At 38.9% G+C, this 18,346-nt stretch overlaps 1 protein-coding gene across 5 annotated transcripts in view; it reads right to left on the reverse strand.

Moving 5' to 3' along the window:
* Positions 1–18,346, reverse strand: part of LOC106069177 (protein jagged-1-like) — a 160,716-nt gene that overhangs the window by 119,005 nt on the left and 23,365 nt on the right. For 3 of the 5 annotated variants that reach the window (XM_056024346.1, XM_056024341.1, XM_056024343.1), the window contains exons 2-3: positions 6,005–6,464; positions 4,567–4,827 (exon numbers count right to left, since the gene is read on the reverse strand). In XM_056024346.1, coding sequence (XP_055880321.1) covers positions 4,567–4,827; positions 6,005–6,118 — 375 coding nt within the window. In that variant the 5' untranslated portion in view covers positions 6,119–6,464. Of the gene's footprint in view, positions 1–4,566; positions 4,828–6,004; positions 6,479–18,346 lie in introns of all 5 variants that reach the window. The other 2 variants (XM_056024345.1, XM_056024344.1) reach the window with 2 other exon arrangements.

The following is an 18,346-nucleotide window of genomic DNA, read 5'->3' on the forward strand; positions in this document are numbered from 1 at the left end:
GTTTTACAACAGAATTGAAAGAAAAAACAAAACCCCAGTAAACTATCAAGGGTGAAAGTGTTTGTTTTTAATTAATCTGCTTCCACTAAGGACTGATTTGAATGTCTAAAAAATTCCACCCTAAAACTATAATATATATTTTTAAGTGAAAATAGATCCATGCTGTTCAGGAACGCACTCTGCTTATCCAGTCATGGTTCAATCAACCCGAGTCCCACCTGGTCCTTGCTCCAGAGCAGACGAAGTCAAAGGTTCCTAACATTGCCCCAGTACGCTCTAATGCACAGCAATGCTGAAAAGCTCACTAGGCAAGAATCAACAGGATCAGTGTTCAAGAGACTTAATGACACGAGTCTAAGCCTGTTGCTTTCTACACACACCAGGAGCTGATTTAGAGGCGAGGATTTTTTTGTATCCAAAGTAAGAAACTTGACGTAGAAAACCACAACATTTAATGTACATATCAACCATATGTTTGAGTAAATAATTATGAACTAACCCATACTAAAATTATATTGCCATATTACAAGGTCTACGGGGCTAGCAAAGACCTTCCTTCAGGGAACAGTACCAGGAAAAAGACGAGGCAGACAGAGGAAGCGATGGGAAGACAACATACAAGAATGGACGGGCCTGCCATTCAAATGCAAAAGAGAGAGGAATGGAGAAAGACCGTCGACAAATCTTGTGTGGTGCCCCAACGGTCGTAACAGAAGACCTCAACATTGCACTATATCCGGTAGTGAAAGCCAACAAAATGCATTTTCTGAGGTATCTACAGTGCGTTGTCCTGCTATTAAAAAGTGTTATTTCAAAAACCTATCTGCTATTCTTACTTCAAAAACCTATCTGCTATTCTTTCCCTTCTCAAAAATATGGATTGTTATTGTCTACTCTTCTATTGCTGTATGTGTGTGTTTGGGGGGGGGTCGCGGCAGAGTGGGGGATTGTAAAAAGGGGTCACCGAGCTTAAAAGCTTGAGAACCGCTGGTCTAGAGGGTTTACCAAAAAAAAAAAAATGGATTAAACTGTATAAAGAAAGATCCTATAAAACTTTGGTATGACCATCCCCAAAAATGAATCCAAATCAAAATGTTTCCTTGTCCTTCTGAAGATTTGTTTCGTCCTTTAAAAAAAAATAAAAAAAAATGTACACCCAAGTTTGGACAAGTCACACTTCGTGCTGTGCTATGTGACATACATTGTCGTCATCGACTTTTACTTTCTCTGTTCACACATACATACACCTTTGACACACTCATAAAGCACACACACACACACACACAATACCAGCTGATTCTCGGTAGAACCCAAGCGTCTGTAACACTGGAGCAATCCGAGCCAACAACCAGCTGTAAGTAGCCTTCCCTTCACTGCCGAAGCTGTGTCGAATGGCGACTTCCCGCAGCTTGCAAAGAAAGGGCTTATCTTAAACATATACTCCACGGCTCGAGCACCAAATGGGACTTTGTTCAGGATCATTGAGCCCTGAGAATCAACCAGACTTTTGTTTGGTCATGAACTCCCATGCCTAGCGGTGTGTACATTTTGATTCATGGCATCGTGCACGATTTACTGGCTCCGCAGATCGCTAGAAATATTTCTTTGAAGAATTCATCATAAAATCCGTTTCTGCTTCATAGGTCATTAAAACTTTGGGGAAAAAAGTCTACCAAAAAAAAAAAGGGATTTTAATTCCATAACTGTCTGTAAACAAGAAGGTTTTGAGTTAAATGCTTTACGAATAGTTAAGGTTTGTTTTTCTTAAAGATATATTAATGTCTTAATTGACCATATTTTAAGGCAGCGTTGTCAAAATGACCAGCTACTTTACTTTCCCCAACTAATGTCAGGTACCAATTAGAGTTGGGTGAACTCAGGGGTGCCCTTAAAATCCCGAAATTAAGTCTCAGTCTTCAACAAGATTCGAACCCGGGATTCCTCGGTTCGGAAGCCAAGTGCTTTACTACTCGACCACCACATACTCAATGGCTTATTTCTTGACAGTGGACTGACTTTTCGCGTGGCCGGAAAGTACCGCATATCGGGCCGCACTGTCGCCGTAGTGTATGCTTACTTCTTTAAGGAAAGACACGAGTCTTTCTGATATGAATAGAAACAGTTGTCCACTGTACGCTTTACACTCGGACATAGTATTTTAGCCTCCCATTGAATGTTCCAATCTTACCCTAGAGTGGCCTTCCTTGTTTAAGTGTTAATTTTGTTACCCAGATAAACAGACCTGCACTATGATTGATAGAAAAACTTACAAAATGTGTGAATCTTTTGCTTGACAAGTTTCGGATGTTCCTTCAGAATTGAAGATCTTTACTTCCTTGCTCAAACATGCCGCTGGGCGGCGGGGGATTGCGGTGAACAGGGTTTGAACCAGGGACAATCAAGACGACGGAGAGCTTACCACACAACCAGTGTGGGTTATTTATTTAGATAACAGTTAGCAGTGCGTAGCCACAAGAAATATAGCTAATATTGTGTAACACATTGCACTCCACTATCATCGCCAGACTTAAAGACGAGCCTGATTCTAGATACTTTGGACGCGTTTGTTTTTGTTTTACATCAGAGAAGTTTTAAAGGATACAAGAATTACAATTGTGGATTGCCAGCCAGCCAGCCCGATAGATAGATAGATAGATAGATAGATAGATAGATAGATAGATAGATAGATAGATAGATAGATAGATAGATAGATAGATAGATAGATAGATAGATTTGCTTACTGCGGTGGTCTCCTTCCTCTTATGTTTCTCTCAGTTTTAAACAACAGCTGCCTTACCTTCAAGTAATCTACTTTCTCAGTTAACCCTCCACGTCCTATTCTTCCCCAATATTGTGTAACGAATAGCAGCTGATAATGACGACTATTTAGATGTTAAAAGGCAATACAAAATTTTCTACTAAGAAGGCCTTAAAGACACCATTTACACATTCAGCCATAATTTAAATATCATTCAGCAATCATTCAGCAATCATTCAGCCTTCATTAACGCATCTGTCATTACTGTCAAACATCATTCAGAAATATCATTCAGAAATCATTCAGACATCATTTAAACATCATCATTCATCAAATATCATTCAGATATCATCCAAATATCCTCCAGACATCGCACAGACTTGACGTTGTTTCTAATAAAAGATGATCTAAAATAAAATATGAAGGCATAGAAGGAAGACGCAGTTTTAAATTTAAAAAAAAAATGAATTAAAAAAAGTTATTTGAAAAATGTTCAATTGAACGGTACGCTTGGTGTGACTAGGCGAAGGGCCAGGTAGTTGAACGCCATTTGGGCGTGGTGCCTTGTCGAGAGCCCACTTGAGCCTAACCCCTCTCTCCCAGACCTTTTTTATTTTTTTTTAAAAAAGATTTCCTTGAGATGAAACAATGATGAAAAGAATCTTTCGCTTCGATATGACTGGAGAGTACGTGTGTGAAAGACTGGTTGAAATAACATTGAGAAGTTGTGTGTGTGTGCGTGTGTGTGTGAAAGACACGTAGAAATAACATTGAGAAGTTGTGTGTGCGTGCGTGCGTGTCGGCTAGAAGAATGTATATCTAGTTTACATGTGTCTTAATGGACTAGGAAATGTACTGGACTGATCTATCTATCAATCTATCCATTCATTCATCCATATATTTGTATACCCGGTATATAAATATATATACTTGGATCTACAAATTATTTTTTAACCTGCTATTATTTAGTTCGTAAATGGGGCAACTACTTTCCATGTGTATAACGACCAGAGGTGCATTCTCCCTAATAGATCCAAAGATCTATTCCTAAAGCCAACATACACATGTTTCAAAACACAAAATAAAGCTTTACTTTTTTTTTTCTAGCAACGAATTGAACGTTTTGGTGCGTCACTTGCAATTAGAAACACTTATTACAAAATAGAAATTGATATTGTGACAGAATGGAAAGAAATGATTCAATCATGGAACTTATAATAATGGAACAACTGCTCCAAGGTTTTAAGAGCGCATCTCTGTTCGCGCATTGTGCATAATAGCAACATCCGTGAAGAAGAGATTTACTCCACGAGCTACTTGGGTCGACCTGAATTGAGTGTACAACTTTCACACACCCTTTTTGATTACATATGTAAAAACGTCACCCATTTTATGACAATCTGATATGATAGATACAATTTTTCTGAATAAGAGATCGTCACAGATGTTTTTTTTTTTTTTTTTTTAAGGTCACTTCATTAAAATAGGTAGTTCCAGTGTTTCCACATTAGGGTATTTTACGCAAAATCTGGAACCCTTTTATGAGTTGTCTGGAGAATAAATTGAATGTGTTGCAGAATGAAAAGAAAAGATCAAACCAAAGTTATGAGTTGTCTGGAGAATAAATCTACAAATATTGCAGTTAATGTTAGCTTGAATATTGGCTAAGAACCCACAGGCCAAAGCGCTGCGTGGTTAGGTTTAGCAATTGTGCTTGTGGTTATGTGATTACAACTAAAGAACCTGCAAGTGTATGTGAGCGTATGTGAGTGTATGTGAGTGTATGTGAGTGTATGTGAGCTACTTACCAGCCAAGAGAAGTTGAAGGGAAGCTGGATCAAAGTCTTGGGGCTATCCAGCGGGTACCTGAACTCGTTGCCTCCAAGCACCTCCGTGGTGTAGTTCCCAAAGGTGCAGTATCCATCGGTGGTGACTCGGTCCATGAACTCCTTCAAGCACACCCGGACGTAGGTCTCACAAGAGTCCCTGCATCCGTCATGGGTGACCTCGCCCTCGTCACAGCACGTGCCCAGGGCCGTCTCCCCCCTCACGTTTCTGACACTCTCGAGCTGGGGGAGCCAAGAGAGAGATAGGACTTAGTCCTAATGAAACCATTAGACATGGACACAGTAAGGAGATGTAGACATTTTCATAATAAACCACTTTCATAAGTTTTAATCATCTAGAACAGTGCTTCCCTAACTGTGTTCCGCGAACCCCAAGTGTTTCGCGAGAGCTGGTGTTCCAGGAACTACTGAGAATTAACAAGTGGGCCACCACGGGAATAAATCTCTAAATAAATGGAGGAAAAGACAAAGATTTGTATTTGCTCTTCTTGGTAACCAAATAAGTTCTAAAACATCACTATGAACTTTGAACTGATCTAGACTTACACTTGTAACGGAGGTAAAAAAACAACAACAATAATAACTTATTTAAAAATATTATGTTTCTATATAATATAATAGAGTGGATGCAAAGTTGAAACAACTTCTACTTTTGAGATCTTTAGTTTGCAAAATTATCTATCAATTTAGGGTCCTTGACATTTCTCACAATATTCCTAGTTTTAACTTTCCTACATTTTTCTTTAGTTTCCCTTGTATAGATAATATTGCTCTCTGAATGTTACGATGTAACACATTGTGTTTCGCTATTTTAAAAATGTAAACTGCATAATAATCGAATGTAAATGAGGTGTAGATGACAATGTTTAAAACTGATCATGAAAATTCCCAAAAGCGTTTGTACTTAATGGTTGAGCAACGACTTAATCTGGACGTCAGTTTATAAGATTTATTCAAGAGCCTTTAACCGAAAAGATAACTTTTATTCAAATTAACCCATTACCGTTTACAATGTTTAGATTATTGTCACACTATATAAATGTGTGTCTCACCCCAATTTTTAAAAGGTTAAATGTATTTCCACTATCTGGATAAGTCATTAGCTAGATATCATACTTTTGTTAGAACTTAGTTAACTACGATTTGATGTACATGGCCTAATGACCTACAAGAACTATTTGACCTAATGACGTACGTGCTAAAATGATTTACATGACCTACATTGCATATATTATCAAATGACCTGCATGCCTTACATGACATGCATGGCCTAATGAACTATATGAACTAAAGCTCTACATGACCGAATGACCTACGTGGCCTAAAGAACGAATGAACTAAAGCTCTACATGACCGAATGACCTAAGTGGCCTAAAGAACGAATGAACTAATAACCTACCTGCAGTTGGAAGACTCCAGATCCCGCCGTCCTCTGGGTAACTAGCACTAAGAGGAGCGACACCAGGTGTACATGAAACTTAAGGGGCCCAAAGGAGCCTCGCAGACGACACATAGTTTGCCGAGCCACCTCTGGCAAGGGCGCCCCGAACTCAGTGGTGTCAGTGGCGTTGTCAGGTGAGTGTCTGTATTAAGGTCATGCAGAGGGCCGAAGCAGAGCGAGCCCGAACCGGATGCTCCAAGATCTGAACCCGGGTAACGCCGACGTATGAATGTTGAGGGAGCTGGAGACCGGGAGTGGAGGGCGGGCACCACCATTCCTACGGCAGCTAGCCAGCTTTGTGGCTGGGAGAAAGGCCCACAGAGTGGTCACTCCTATGGCCACTCCCGTGATCCGACATTCATGATGGTAGTCACTGAGTTGAAAAAAACGGAGATTCCACAGACAGCACTAGAGATCCCTAAGGAAAATGCACTATATGAATTAATCGAAAGCAAGTCCTTTACTACACATTCTCTACACAAAATCTACTAAAACTACGATCTTCTAGTAAAATTATCTAAAACTACTGGTAACAAAGTTATTTAAACACTTGTAACTACACTTAATAAGTTAAGTACTTGTAACATCTTTAGTAACTACTTATAACATCAGCGAATATGAAAGACAATAATTGTGCTATGCACGCAATCTTCTAGTAATCTCATGTTTTGAACTACCCGAAGCATCTTTTACTTTGATTGCCGTCAGCATCATTGGACCAGTGAGCTGCTCTTATCATTTGTTAACAAGTGAATCGGGCTTAATCTCGTTTGGCGCAAACTGTCATTGCAAGACATTCAAAACTGTCCAATCAAATAAGGTACACAAAATACAAACATTAGCTAAACACATAAGAGTTAGGTATTAAACACATACAAACATTAGCTAAACACATAAGAGTTAGGTATTAAACACATACAAACATTAGCTAAACACATAAGAGTTAGGTATTAAACACATACAAACATTAGCTAAACACATAAGAGTTAGGTATTAAACACATACAAACATTAGCTAAACACATAAGAGTTAGGTATTAAACACATACAAACATTGGCGGCATGTAAGAAATACTTTGGAAACACTTTTACAAGTTAGCGAATGAAATAGTCGTAAAAACATTCAAAAACTTTATGCTTTCATCCGTCACACACACACACACGCGCGCGCGCGCACGCGCACACAAACACATATATTTGAACGTTTAAGAGATATTATCTTATAAATTAAAGACGTTTCTTTAAAAGAGAAGATAATTACGTGCTATGCGTATCTATGTGTTTACCTAGTACTTTAGGACCATGTTAAGTATGGAGTGTATTTAGAAGGTTGATTAGCGTCAATGGTACTTAGTACAACTCATATAGAACTATCCTTTTTTGTTGTTTACTAAACATAGTTTTAAAACTTATATGAAACTTGTAGGAATTTTTATTTTAAACAGCTTATTTACAAAGTGCCACGCAGTTACAATATCACGAGATAAAGACATAAGAGACCCCCACAATAAGACATAATAAGCATCGCCTGATATAGAGTTTCATATATTTTATAAATAGCTAGATACTATACGCGACACGCTGATCCTATTGTCCTCATCACCGGTATAGTGTATTAGAAACAGCTTAACACAATAATAATGCTATAAGTAAAGAGTATGCGTGAAAATAAAAATATTATGAATGGAGCTAAAAAATAGCTAATCGACCTAAATCTAATTTAATCAAATCAAATTTAATCAAAACATTTGTTTGAATATATTTAGATCTAGATGCGTGATCTTTCGGTAGTGTCTTATGTAAGAAGCGCGAGATCTCATGAATGGAGCTAGTGGGGGTGGCAGCTCTAGCGAACGAATGTATGTAAAAATGCTTTAGAAACACACATTTGAAGGTTAACTTGATTAAAATATGAAATGAATGGACTCTTATATTTGTAACGTCAGTGTGTGACTGTATGAAACGTGTACTATCTTGGCGAAGACTAGATCTATCATCTTAGAATTAGATCTATAGGAAAGGCCCATCAGCAAAATGGCATATAAAGCGAACACCTCCCCGTAATTTTTATCCATTCTTATTTATTTCAAAAGTAACTGCAGAACTAATAAAATGGTATTACAAAGACTCCATTTTTCTACATTTCCCACATAGTCACTTTCGTTTTCCCTCATACAATAAAGCATAGCTGAAGGTCAAAGTTGATATGTATGGAAATTTCATTCTCAAAACGTTTCCGGATAAACGAGCATAGGTCCGAACTTAAGGCGATTTTAAAGCACCAATGGACATTGGCCGAAAAAGATTTGCATATTGTACTTCTAAATAGATGAGGAAATAGTTAGCTATAATAGCTAAGGCTATTTATTCCGTTGAAAAAAATATATTATGGGGTGTTCGCTCAAAATGACCCTTTTAACTGAAAACCTATTCAGCGAAAGCCCCTATAATAAGCTTAAAAAGCCATTTAATTATAATTTAATGACTGATTTAATCTGTTTTTCTTTTTGTCTTATCTATTGTTATTGTTTGTAAACTGAAATATTAAAATAATAGGCCTATTTTTAACCTTAACCCAATGTCTTCGATTTCGAAGATTAAGGATGAGTGCATTACGTGTTTCACATGACTACGCCCAGTTACGACCAGCATATTTTCCAGCATTTTCTTTCCGTCTAAAATGTTTGACTCGCACCTCTCCAACAGTCTCTCAGAGGTCATATGCTGGCAGTTACTTTCCTCTGTGCCAGTAAGGGTGAAATGACGCTTAGGCCTATACGGCTTATACGGGGTGTGGGGGGGGGGGGGGTTTCCAGGAGAAAATATTCGATCTCAGGAGCGGAAAAAATGCGAACTATATATTTAGTAATAAATATAAGAATTATCATATAATATACATGTATAAAATTACAAGATCTCTCCTGAGCCTTTCGTCTCCATGCCCGAAACCCAAGCTGTTGTAGATCTGCCTCCCATACATCATCAATCCATCGCATTCGGGATCTGCCTTAAGGTCAATCAGCGCGCGTGTGTGTGTATGTGTGTGTGTGTGTGTGGGAGATCGAGTTGATGGTGATTACGTGCACTGAACATGTGTTCTTAAAAAAAATAGTCGCAGTAACGAGAGTTTATGAAATGGAGAGTAAAACGACGTGGACTAGCATATAGGGAGGATGCGAGATAGAATTTTGTAGTTTCTTTTAAAAATATTTATTCGCAGGTTTCGTTGGCTATATATACATCAGTTCCAAGCAGAGAAAGGAGATGTGGAGCACGAGAAAGTGAAAAAAAATTTTAGGCCTAATGTCACAAGGAGGACAATAGTTATAATGCTTCATGGAAGAAGTTAGATGATAGAACTATTTGAAGCATAATTTCCTATATTTTAACATGCTATTTCGCTATTTTTTACGGCCTTTCGCTCATTATGACTCCCCCGAAAATTGCGTTCGCTGATTAGGTCCGACCCCTACCGTGAGTTGACTTGAATTATAAATTTAATAGCTGATATGGAAAAAAAGAGTCAAATTTAGTTTTATCGCCCAATAGCTGAGGAGTCCGCAGATGTTTTCATTTTTTTAATAAGTTTAACCATTGCGGAGTTAAAAATTCTAAACTAAAAACTGGCACAAAAGCGTTCGCCATTGGTCCTTTCCCATAGATCTAGTTCTAGCCTTCGAGAGATTTTCTGTTCTGCGCATGCGTGACCTTTCGGTCTTGTCTTGCTCTTTTTTATATAATACAAAATAGTTTAAAAAATTAAGATTAATTTAAATTAATGAAATCAAATCAACGTTAGTATCGTCAATTAGGAGAGAAAGAGTTAATACATACTATGTGTATTACATTTAGTAAGAAGTCTATTAAAGGAGGGTAACTCTAAAATTGTTAAAACAGCTTTTCCACTAAATACGAACGTTTTATCACTGGACAAAAAAATAAAAATTTAATTTAAAAAGCAAGAAAGAAAGCCAAAAAAAAAAAAAAATAAAGTAGGCTACCTTACCGGACAAAATTATGCTTTATTTTTAGATAATAATTATTTGACATGTTTACTGTTACGCGATTAGTTTACGTGTTAAATTCACTGAATGGATATTATGAGGAGACATCTATATCAACCATTTCATTCCTTCATCAATTTTTCAAGGAAGTCATATAACAGACATTACAAAGCTATGAGGTAAATTGTCACTAGACCAGACATGTTTGTATTCATAATCTACATAGATCTAGTCCACTAAATTCCCCATGAGCGCACTGCAATGCTGTCCGGCTTCAATCTTTGGTTTGATGACAGGTTTAACTTCTGGAAGCCGGCGCAGTTCTGTCTACTAAGTGTTTCTCCGATGGTGATGAGGGGAAACGGTCAGACTAATAAAGTGTCTTTGGACCCGTATACAATGGCGCCGAACTCATGTCTTATCCGCAACGACATGTCCAGGAACATTGTTTATTAGCCCTGCTTCAAGTGTTGGACATAAAAACATTAGAACAATAGGACTTCAAGCTGATCTGTCAGCTGGTAAACGCACCAACAAAACCATTAACTAGGAACAATTTTGGATCTTGCTCTTTGTAAAAAAACATGAAAAACTGATTTTGTTTTGACCAATCACTTTACTTCTATATCTGCTACTATGACTTTATAATTGATGAACTCCAGCGGGTTTACAGTGAACAGTGTATTTGATCATGAACTAAATACTTCTCAATAACCTTGACTGCTCCAGTATTATATGGTCTGGACGTGTATGAGTTAACCTGTTTGTCTTGTGTGTTAGTGTCAATGAAAGTACATTAAAAAATGTCGTCTGATAGTCATGAATGTGTAGGACATACTGCGGGCCAACACCATGCTCTATCTATACTCTATTTATAAAATACCATTGAATGACTGACATATTCATATATGTATGCTATCGACAGATCTATTAAACTAGCAAAAGGATTCCAATGAAATTTCGTATATTTAGGCTCTTGCTAAGACGAGGTTCTCACATATCGGAGTCCTGATCACCGCGATTCGTAAAGAACCGCAAGCTTTCTGTTAAACCTTTGTAATTTTTTTCCCCGGGGAAAAGGCCGCAGTCTAAATATAAAGTCTAAATACAAGTAGACACAAAATAGGACTTACTGTATTTTGAAAGAAGTCAACAAAAGAAAGGATAAAACTAACCCTAGATGCTACACATAGAATTCAAAAGCTGAATAGTGTTTGGTGGCTCAATTTAAAGATTCGAAGAAAGTAAATTAAAAAACCGACTTAAAAGTGTGAAAGTGGAGGTGTGTGGGAGGGTAACAGTCGAACAGAAACATAGGGTCATAGTGAGAAGTGGAACAGAAACATAGGGTCATAGTGAGAAGTGGAACAGAAACATAGGGTCATAGTGAGAAGTGGAACAGAAACATAGGGTCATAGTGAGAAGTCGAACAGAAACATAGGGTCATAGTGAGAAGTCGAACAGAAACATAGGGTCATAGTGAGAAGTCGAACAGAAACATAGGGTCATAGTGAGAAGTCGAACAGAAACATAGGGTCATAGTGAGAAGTCGAACAGAAACATAGGGTCATAGTGAGAAGTCGAACAGAAACATAGGGTCATAGTGAGAAGTCGAACAGAAACATAGAGTCATAGTGAGAAGTCGAACAGAAACATAGGGTCATAGTGAGAAGTCGAACAGAAACATAGGGTCATAGTGAGAAGTCGAACAGAAACATAGAGTCATAGTGAGAAGTCGAACAGAAACATAGGGTCATAGTGAGAAGTCGAACAGAAACATAGGGTCATAGTGAGAAGTCGAACAGAAACATAGGGTCATAGTGAGAAGTCGAACAGAAACATAGGGTCATAGTGAGAAGTCGAACAGAAACATAGGGTCATAGTGAGAAGTCGAACAGAAATGAACTTTTTCGTTGTTGGAGGTCAGGAGAGGGGGGGGGGGGGCTGGTCAATCAAAGTGACCTTTATAAAGATTGGAATAGATGCCGACACTTCACGGTACTACTCCAAACATAATGCTCTGTATGCGTCCTTGACCAAAGAGAACAAAAGCCGAGGATCTACCAAAAAGTATTATTAGTAGAGATAATTAGCCAGCCAATCATGACGCGCATTTCACAAGGTTAAATTTACTGAGACAGTTCTGAAGGATCTTATGAAAGAACTTAAGGGAACATGGAAGCGGATTCAAGACTTCATTACCAGATATTTTCAGAATACCTTTTAATTTAGATTCTGAGGTATTGAAACCTGACTCGTACTTAAACTAACTGAACTTCCATCAAATTCCATTAAGTTAGACAGGGATTTGTCCAGACAAGTTTTCCATGTAATTTCTGAGAGAATGTGTTTACATCTTTTAAATTTTTTATTTATGAGTAGTTGTTTTTTTTTAGCAATAAAACTTACATCTCAGTTCACTCTTCACAGTATTGAAGTCCTAATGAAGTAATTAAAGTTCCCCTTTCAGACCTTGTGGTCTATAGGGCAGATGATGTAAAGGTCATCTGTTTCTGTGGCCTACGGTTAACAAGGGTGTCATGTGGCCAGCACAACGACCAACCGCCTTTTCCCTAAGTAATGTCAGGTACCCATTAGAGCTGGGTGGACTCAGAGGCGCCCGAAGATCCCGAAATTAAAAATCCCAGTCTTCACCAGGATTCGAACCCAGGTCCCCGGTTCGTAAGCAAAGCGCTTTACCGCTCAGCCACCGCGCCTCACTGAAGTCCTAATTAGAAACACATTATAAGGAATTGTTATAACAACACTCGCAGCTTTATACATCGCATTAGCGCAGTAACGAAATGAGATCTTATTCTAATGTTTTCTTGGTATACAAAGACTTATTATTATACACAATAGTATGGCCCCATCGAAATGTTTCTTTTTAGTTTTTGGCCAGCTCTTAAATGAAGGTGTCCAGAAATGTCAGAGGGATTTAGCGCAAAACGTTAAGACTAAATTTCTAAACGGAAAGACAAAGGCATAGACCTCGACGCCAAAATCAGACTGATTCGCTTCCTGGTCAAGGCCACATTCTAATATCCTTTACGAGTCTTGGACGCTGACTGCAGAGCTAGAGAGGGGAATTCTAGTAATGGAATTATGATGCTACAGAAGGATCCAAGGTTTCACATTTAAAGATCACATTTCAAGACCGCATCACAAACGAGGAGATGAGACGGTCACTAGACCCCACGATGACCTGATAAATATTATTTAAAAAAAACAACAACCTTAAAACTAAAGCTCTATGGCTATATTACAGGTTTTTGGGACTCGCAAAGACCTTCCTTCAGGGAACAATACCTAAACTTTGGAAAAGCCTCGGGAGACAACCATGAGGATAAATCCGGAGCTGGTTACCCTAAGGCAGCTCGCGGCACACAGTGCTACAACCTGGCAGATTGCGCGACGCTACTGATCTCAAACTGTATGAGATAATTACAGTTCCTTTGGAAACACCAACTGTGTGGAGAATGGAAAACTGCTGTGCGGGTGACATCGTTCCGACCATAACTAACGCCCAGCCTTTTGTCTCGTTTCTGCCAGATGAACCACACTCGTTCTATGACTGTACGAGGCCGACAACAAAAGTACATCAAACTGGAAGGTAGTTGAAGATTTTAAGGAACAGACTACCGTAAACAAACGATTTTTAGTTTTTACCTATCATGAAGACTTTGAAAGGTGAAAAATAGATCTAGAATTTAAGCGTTTAGTAGAACTGCAGAGCTCAAAGATTTATTTCTAGAAGTTTAACTCTCGAGCGCGAAGTTAAATTAAAAAAAAAAAAAAAAAAAAGAAGTCCTAGAGGGATGATCATAGAAAGGATAGGAATATTAAATTAGGGAGTACTTTTAGTCTTAACATGGTTTTTTTTTTTTTAGACTCCCACCGCAGTTCAGACTTATAGACTTAACTCGACGGGTGAAGCTTAATCAGTGCTTCAGACCAAGGAGGACAATACGCATTAGTCATAACTCGAAAGGTGGATAGGAAGACTGCATCAGACAGAAGTATAGGTCAAACGTGGACCAAATATTTCACAAAATAATGCTAAGTACGCTTGAACTTGGCTTGGTTTGGCTATCGATGAAGGGGGCTCGAGGATCGGCACCCGACTCGAGCAGAGCTGTGTTTACTGATCACCTAAAGACAGCACGGAAAACCTTCTCCCAGATACCCCCTTCCCCCCACTGGTCCACAAATGAGATTGGACCATAGCTCTCCGAGCATGCTTTAAACATGAACATAGCGTTCTAAAATAGACTATTTATTTTATTCTTTTTTTTTGTGTTGCCTCTTGTTGTGCTTTTGTTGCTGTTTTTGTTGTGGTTGCTACGTTGGCTTGTTGATTGTGTTTTTTTTAATTGGTGGTGATGACGCTGTTGTTGCTAGTGTTGTTGTTGCTGTTGTTAGTTTTGTTGTTGTTGCCGTTGCCGTGCTGGTGTTGAGGTAGTGGATGTTGTTGCAGTTGATGCTGTTGTCGTGGTTATTGTAGCTGTTGGTAGTGTTGTACTGGTTATTGCTTGTTCTGTTTTGTTACAGTAACCTTTTTTGTCAACAAAGCTCTAACTTTACAAACATCAAAACGGCGGGAGTATGTATCCGGATATCGACCCGGATGGAACACGCCTCTGATACGTAGCCACGACACAATTTACCAAAGAGAACACAGCAAAGCAAAAGGTTAGACAACCATTTTGAGGTGAACGATCTAGACATACATCTACCCCGAGGTCAAGGTCATATGTTGTTAACCTGGAACTGCGATTATAGTTAACAGAAAAAAAACTGTCATAATTCTCAAGAAACTTTAAAGAAAAAAAATAAGTTTAAAAGAAAAAAAACTTTGATCAGGGGCTGAGAGTTTTGATTAAGAGGGATAGCCTTTTATTGGCTCATTCTGCCCTCAAACCCGTTTCTGTCAGGCCTGTGGCACCGCGTAAATATTTGCATTACTCGCCAACACATCCACCTTTCTGAGAGTCTCCCAGCGTTTCATGCCTTAGTTTCTAGCAGGTGTTGGTCATAACCAGGTAAACGTCTTCGTCCGGTGGTTCTCAAATGTTTCAGTTAGCATTCCGTTGGACTGCCCCAAAAACAAAGGGTTGATTTCTGTTTTGTTTTATAACAAAAGGAACATCTTTGTGAGAGTCTTTTGGTATATTTCTAAGGATGTACTAATTGAGGACTTAAATGCTTGTTGAAAAGAGCACGTACTCTCAAGTCCGAGTTGTATAGCGCTTAGTTTCCGCATCGAGGATTTTGAGTTCGAGTCCCGGTGAATTGTGGGCTATTAAATTCGAGATTTGTAGGACGCCCATTGGTTCACCTCTACTGCGTACTTGGTTGGGAGAAGTAAAGGTCTTTGTGTTGGTCTCACTACACCCTCGTTCACCGTCAGCCAGAGAAACAGATAAGTTTGACATCATCTGTCCCATGGCTTGAAAGGTCTGATCAACTTTACTTCTTTTTGCTTTAATATGTACAGTTTAGTTTGAGAAGCCCTGCAGATTGAGTTAGTGACTGGTGTTGCAGGAACTAAAAGACTGAAATCATCACACAAGTGATACAGGAAAGCTGAGGATGTTCCCGCCCCTTCCCTTTTTCCCTATACCAGAATACTTTTTTTTTGTATTCCCTTAAAATTCGTCCTTTTAACAGAACAACCCTATGAGTCTAGAGTGCCAAGCCTATTTGCAGAGTGCCAACTCCATGAGTCCGGAGTGTCAACCTTGAGTCCCGAGTGTCAACCCTGAGTCCCGAGTGTCAACCCTGAGTCCCGAGTGTCAACCCTGAGTCCCGAGTGCCGATTCCATTCATGAGTGCCAAGCTCACGAGTTGTTGTTTTTTTCAAAGCTCCTATCAACTCACTCTGTCTGTCTGGTACAAAGCTCCTATCAACTCACTCTGTCTGTCTGGTACAAAGCTCCTATCAACTCACTTTGTCTTGTCTGGTACAAAGCTCCTATCAACTCACTCTGTCTGTCTGGTACAAAGCTCCTATCAACTCACTCTGTCTGTCTGGTACAAAGCTCCTATCAACTCACTTTGTCTGTCTGGTACAAAGCTCCTATCAACTCACTCTGTCTGTCTAGTACAAAGCTCCTATCAACTCACTTTGTCTGTCTGGTACAAAGCTCCTATCAACTCACTCTGTCTGTCTGGTACAAAGCTCCTATCAACTCACTCTGTCTGTCTGGTACAAAGCTCCTATCAACTCACTCTGTCTTGTCTGGTACAAAGCTCCTATCAACTCACTCTGTCTGGTACAAAGCTCCTATCAACTCACTCTGTCTGTCTGGTACAAAGCTCCTATCAACTCACTCTGTCTGTCTGTACAAAGCTCCTATCAACTCACTCTGTCTGTCTGTTACAAAGCTCCTATCAACTCACTCTGTCTGTCTGTTACAAAGCTCCTATCAACTCACTCTGTCTGTCTGGTACAAAGCTCCTATCAACTCACTCTGTCTGTCTGGTACAAAGCTCCTATCAACTCACTCTGTCTGTCTGGTACAAAGCTCCTATCAACTCACTCTGTCTGGTACAAAGCTCCTATCAACTCACTCTGTCTGTCTGGTACAAAGCTCCTATCAACTCACTCTGTCTTGTCTGGTACAAAGCTCCTATCAACTCACTCTGTCTTGTCTGGTACAAAGCTCCTATCAACTCACTCTGTCTGTCTGGTACAAAGCTCCTATCAACTCACTCTGTCTGTCTGTACAAAGCTCCTATCAACTCACTCTGTCTGTCTGGTACAAAGCTCCTATCAACTCACTCTGTCTGTCTGGTACAAAGCTCCTATCAACTCACTCTGTCTTGTCTGGTACAAAGCTCCTATCAACTCACTCTGTCTTTGAACTCGTTCTTTCTCCCAGACCAAATCTTGGATTAAGTTTAAACTTGACACAATTATTTATTGTACCTAACAAAATTCAACAATTAGTCGATTAATTACTGATAATTATTTTGTTTGGTATTGAAAAAGGGAACTAAAGCCTACATTATTGAGAGATCTGTAAATGTAGAATTCATCCCCTACGATACATCTTTTTTTAAATTACTTTTTTATATGTTGCTTTTTTTAACTGTTCGCTCTGCCTAACTGTCCACTTGCGACCATCCCTGACATCAACTCATGTTTTCAGATTGGTAGCGTTCTTTTGATACCCCCCCCCCCACACTCACCGAGTCATTAACACATTTGAGGATCTATTTCATTAGCTCTAGACCTTGACTTAAATGGTGCAAACATTCTTGAAAGACAAATCCAGTTGACTGAAGCACAAAGTATAATAGGATTTTTTTAGATGCTTTTCAGGATGCGATCAGATTAGCCGATTCGACTTCACTTACATAAATCAATTTCTTTACGAAATTATCGAATAATTTTAAGAATGTGCAGAGACAAATATGCCCAATGAGAAACAGCAGCCAGGTGATTGACCAACACCAGAAATACGAAATCAAGTAAAACCAAACTACACCGTCTCGTGAACTCTGACCTCGATTTCATTTCTTTGTCCTTGATCTATAGATTACAAACATGTGTTACGGAAGTATTTTTTTAAAAACCTTTTTTTTCTTCCACTCATAGCTTGTATGACGGATGCTCAACCTATTACCCTCGGTCCATATCTGACTCTAATAACTTCTGACAATAGCCCAAGCGCATAATGTTTGATATATCCAAGAAAAGGAAAGAAGGCATTGCTCACTGTGGCCTGTTGATATTTATAGGATCCATGGCCAAAACAAATGTGGGCACTTAAAAAAAAAGTAAAGTTTCCCCTTTCGGACCTTGCCATCTCAGTTACCCATTAGAGTTTGATGAAGCGCTGTATGGAACACCGGGGCTCGAACTCGAGACCTCCCTGTTTGGAAACTAAACACTCTACCGCTTGGCCACCACGTAAGAAGTATTAAAAATTAGCGAGTTACTGGTATAAATTAGAGTCCAATATTAACACTCCCAGTTACTGGTATAAATTTGAGTCCAATATTAACACTCCCAGTTACTGGTATAAATTTGAGTCCAATATTAACACTCCCAGTAACTGGTATAAATTTGAGTCCAATATTAACACTCCCAGTAACTGGTATAAATTTGAGTCCAATATTAACACTCCCAGTTACTGGTATAAATTTGAGTCCAATATTAACACTCCCAGTAACTGGTATAAATTTGAGTCCAATATTAACACTCCCAGTTACTGGTATAAATTTGAGTCCAATATTAACACTCCCAGTTACTGGTATAAATTTGAGTCCAATATTAACACTCCCAGTTA

This window comes from Biomphalaria glabrata, chromosome 3, assembly GCF_947242115.1.
Source record: "Biomphalaria glabrata chromosome 3, xgBioGlab47.1, whole genome shotgun sequence".
Classification (NCBI taxonomy): Eukaryota; Metazoa; Mollusca; class Gastropoda; family Planorbidae; genus Biomphalaria; species Biomphalaria glabrata.